This window comes from Engraulis encrasicolus, chromosome 13, assembly GCF_034702125.1.
Source record: "Engraulis encrasicolus isolate BLACKSEA-1 chromosome 13, IST_EnEncr_1.0, whole genome shotgun sequence".
NCBI lineage: Eukaryota > Metazoa > Chordata > Actinopteri > Clupeiformes > Engraulidae > Engraulis > Engraulis encrasicolus.
In genome coordinates this window covers 33987249-33992248 of record NC_085869.1, presented here as the reverse complement: position 1 = coordinate 33992248, position 5000 = coordinate 33987249, and the positions used below count along the sequence as shown (strand labels likewise).

At 38.8% G+C, this 5000-nt stretch overlaps 1 protein-coding gene across 1 annotated transcript in view; it reads left to right on the top strand.

The window, feature by feature from the left end:
- srpx (sushi-repeat containing protein X-linked) overlaps nucleotides 1–5000 on the top strand; it is a 27566-nt gene that overhangs the window by 15978 nt on the left and 6588 nt on the right. Inside the window, exon 7 of the mRNA XM_063214588.1 lies at nucleotides 1–92. This exon is cut by the window's left edge and continues 30 nt beyond it. Coding sequence (XP_063070658.1) covers nucleotides 1–92 — 92 coding nt within the window. The remainder of the gene's footprint in view (nucleotides 93–5000) is intronic.

Sequence of the window (5000 nt, the reverse complement as noted above, 5' to 3'; positions counted from 1 at the left end):
ATATTTCCCTGAAGGGAACCACAAGCTGTCCTACACCGTCTACGACCGCGCAGGAAACAAGGGCAGCTGCCGATTTAATATCCGAGTCAAAGGTACACACACACTCACACACTCACTCACACACACACACACACACACACACACACACACACACACACACACACACACACACACACACACACACACACACACACACACACACACACACACGTGGACATGTGACCATCAGGTCCAGACCGACAGCGCAGCGCTACGATAATAGTATGAGGCTCCGAGAGGAAGGTTTACTCCGTTGTACTGCTAAGTACATGATGCATGATGTTGGGGCAGCCCAGGGGCGGTTCTACCACTGGGCAAGGTCGGGCAATTGCCCGGGCCCCCGAACTTTCAGGGGCCCCGTCGTCCCCCATGTCAACTTCGCGTGATATGAATTTTAAGGCACTAGGGGCTCTAATCGTAGGACGGGGCCCCCTGGTGCAAAGTAGCGGTTCCTGCGCGATTTACAACATACCACTCAGTAAAATGTAGGTTCTCGCGCGAATCCTGTCATATATATTTTTTAAACAACAGCATCTTGTATATATAACCAGTGGGACACTTCAGCATGACGGTGGGACTTACATTTTAACTCAACATTATGCCACAAGAAAATTAATAGTAGGCTACTTTTAGCAACTGTAGGTCACATGGGTGGTAGAATAGTACAAATATATGTTTAAAATAGAAATGAAGACCATAAAAGAACGATATTTATGTGGATTTTCTTTGATTTATTTTTGTACATTGCGGCCTTGAATTGTGGGATATATTATACCGGTAGTGGAGAGAGCGCCAGTTGCATCGGCAACGTTCTACCGTTATTTCGAATGTCAGCCTGCCCCAGAGAGCTGGTCGGCCCTGATGCATGGGAGCTTGTCCTTTCTTGATAATAAGCCACATTAAATCATGGTTATCAGTGAAAACGCAGTGGTTTGCCTATGTTGTAGTATACCTTCTTGACATTGTTTATGGAAGTAGGCAGAACATGATTTGTGCATCTTGATAAAAAGTCCGTGTTACAAATTGCCCTGCGTTACTTTGTGCTCCGCGCTCCTCTACTTCAAAGACAGGATTGTAAAATGACCAAGTCACTTCAATCGCCAGTGCTAGCATGACCATAATGGATATTCAGAAGATATGTTGTACAGAAGCTACAAAGAAGGCACGGTAGGGGTTTTTTCCTTTCAATCATTATGTCCGCCGCAGCATAATTTTGATACCGTATCATGTCATACTTCATGCATTGTTGTCATTCTGTGTAACTAGTCAAAAGTTGATAGCTCTAATGTCTGCTCCGTGTCGGTTTGCTGCATTTATTTCTGGTTAGCATGACGGAAGTTTGGCTATTCTAGCTGTTATATCACGTCACGAAGCAGTCACTTCAGAGTTGTGAGTGATATATTAGTTAGAACTAGAGAGGGACTTGTTAACTATTCAACAGATGTGTGCACGCGCAGTTGGCGCAAGGTGCCTGTTGTTTCTCGTTTGTTGCCTAATTTCGGTTTCTGAAACACAATAGTTTCTACTTCAGTCACCGTTTCCTCTGTATCGGGTGTTCACTGGCTCAAGAGTGCAGTGTGCGTTATGGTGCACGGTGGTGTGTCGACTCCTGAATGTGTTTTCATCGGTGTGCTGTGCTGTGAGCTATGTTTTCGTTCAAGAGGCGCATCACCATTTGTTTTTCAAGTTTTCTTTTGTAATCAACCCTCTACCGCAAATTGTCTCATTCTTCTTTGGCCATTTATGGAACGAGTGTGGGTCTGTCCTGGCTATTTCTCACGTGTTGCAGGCTGAATGCTCACATCAACAGCATAACTAAATCATTTGTCACCTTAGGGAGAAATGAATCTCTGCTTTTATTACCTGCAGAGTCGGCTATTGTAGGTAATAGCCTGCCCTTACAGGCATTCCCCAAAAGTCACTCAGGCATGTGCAACTTATCCACATGTTGCTGCTAGAATTCTAAAAGAGATCACAACACTCCAGTATTTGGTCATTTCATTGGCTACCAGTGAGGGTTTTTTTTTGTTTTGTTTTGAGAATTGAGTTTAAAGCAGTCCTGATAGTCTTTAAGTCACTAAATGTCTTGGGCTCTAAATATAGGATATTGTGGATGTGCTAGAGCAATATCATCCTTAGATGCCTTAGGTCTTACCAAAGATTCTCTATTCTGCATTCAGAACGTCTCTGGTCTTCCCTGGTAGTATGCTGCCTGCTGGGGCCAGCTAGATGTCCAAATAAGACCTGCCCCAACAGTATGATTTCAAAAGAAATTAAAAACAGCTTTGTTTTCATCTGCCTTTGGTGATAGTTATCTACTATCTAGCAATATATTTTTCTCTCTTCTCTTTCTTTAGCCTACTCTTTAGCACACTGAATGACAGTTGTGTATGATAATGTGCTATATAAATATTGATTGAATATGGGGCCCACCTAGATAATCTTGCTTATGGGTTCAGTTGTTATGCCACTGCCTGCATACATTATCGATTATTAATTAATTATTTAAAGGGGGCCTCAAAATTGTTTCTTGCCCAGGGCCTCAGATTTCCTAAAACCGCCCCTGGGGCAGCCGTGGCCTAGTGGTTAACGAGATGGGCTTAAAGTCAGAGGGGTGCGGGTTGAAATCCCACCCTTCCACACCCTATCTAACTCCATGGCTTAGGTGCCCTAAGGCAGGGATCCTTAACCATAGGGCCGTGGCCCAAAGCTGGGCCGCGCTCAGAAACTTGAGGGCCGCGGAAAAGTTTCAATCTCGCACCGGAGGGCTGTGCGGGCCGTGGAAGATGCTGAAGACAGCGTGCGTCTTTTTAATCTAGCACAGCATACCGCTTAAATGACCACGCACCGTTTTTTATAGTGGAAGACGCGACATCAAAGACAAGACGGCAATAGGCCCCTAGTTCTACACTCAACAGTAGATGGAGAATGAGAAATTACCAACCAGTGTGAAGTGTAATTTGCCGACGTCTTCTCTCCTCACGTTCAGTTAAAAAAAAAAAAACGATTGAAACGTTATCAAAATGATTCTGTTTACTGACAAAGCAAACCTGTTATCATTGTGTACCCCAAAATACATTAATTTAAATACTTTTGCATGATATTAGGCTACAAAGCTTTCCGTTTTTGACACCCTGCATAAGGCTGAGGAATTTCTGTTATGGCATCGCATCTGCACATCACTAAGTAAAACCGTCTTGAATCAGCAGATTCATCACAGATCGCAAACGGAGCTGTCACAAATGTCAGAGAAGCATTCAAATGCATGGATTGGGTTTATCATTGAATCTAGAAGAGTGAGCTCAATAAATACAGTTTTTCCATTACAAAATGCATTAATAGGACTAGCTTACTACATTAATAGCCTGCTTAAAAAAAATAAATGGGCCTCAACGTCAAAAAGGTTAAGAATCCCTGCCCTAGGGCATGGTACCTAACCCCACACTGCTCCAGGGACTATAACCAATACCCTGTATTTAAAATAACTGTAAATCCGTGACAACAGCCCCCCCCCCCCAAACCCAATATACACTATATAATGAGCAATCATTTTTGACCCCTGTGTCCCTGTGTCCCTGTGCCCCTGTGTCCCTGTGTCCCTGTGTCCCTGTGTCCCTGTGTACCTGTGTCCCTGTGTGCCTGTGTCCCTGTGTCCCTGTGTCCCTGTGTGCCTGTGTCCCTGTGTCCCTGTGTCCCTGTGTCCCTGTGTCCCTGTGTCCCTGTGTCCCTGTGTCCCTGTGTCCCTGTGTCCCTGTGTCCCTGTGTCTGGGAGACCTGACCCCTTTGCCCCCCAGGTCAAAAAAATGTGTACTTAAGTGTACTTTAAATATATTTAATTTTCTGAAAGTATATTTTAAGTACACTCTATTTATCAAGTACAGTACTTAAGTATGGTATTTAAAAATATACTTATAGTTTAGTGTATTTTAAATATATTTTAAAATAATTTGTATTATTAAAGTTATGTACTTAAATATAGTTTTATAAAATATACTGTTAGTGTATTGTATTTTAAATGTATTTTAAGTATATTTGTATTTTAAAAGTAATGTGCTAAGTGTAGTATTGTCAAATATACTATTAGTGTATTATATTTTAAGTGTATTTCAAGTATATTTGTATTTTAAAAGTAATGTGCTAAAGTGTAGCATTATAAAGTATACTATTAGTGTATTACACTTTAAGTGTATTTTAAGTATCTTTGTATTTTAAAAGTTATATACTTAAGTGTAGTATTATAAAATACACTATTAGTGTATTGTATTTAAATGTATTGTAAGTACATTTGTATTTTAAAAGTAATGTGCTTAAGTGTATTATTGTCAAATATACTATTAGTATATTGTATTTTAAGTCTATTTTAAGTACATTTGTATTTTAAAAGTAATGTGCTAAAGTGTAGCATTATACAGTGTACTATTAGTGTATTATATGTTAAGTGTATTTTAAATATCTTTGTATTTTAAAAGTTATGTACTTAAGTGTAGTATTATAAAATACACTATTAGTGTATTGTATTTAAATGTATTGTAAGTACATTTGTATTTTAAAAGTAATGTGCTAAAGTGTAGTATTGTCAAATATGCTATTAGTATATTGTATTTTAAGTCTAATTTAAGTACATTTGTATTTTAAAAGTAATGTGCTAAAGTGTAGCATTATACAGTATACTGTTAGTGTATTATATTTTAAGTGTATTTTAAGTATCTTTGTATTTTAAAAGTCATGTACTTCAGTGTAGTATTATGATATATACTATTAGTATATTCTATGTAAATGTATTTTAAGTACATTTGTATTTTAAAAGTAATGTGCTAAAGTGTAGCATTATAAAGTATACTATTAGTGTATTATATTTTAAGTGTATTTTAAGTATCTTTGTATTTAAAAGTTATGTACTTAAGTGTAGTATTATAAAATACACTATTAGTGTATTGTATTTAAATGTATTGTAAGTACAT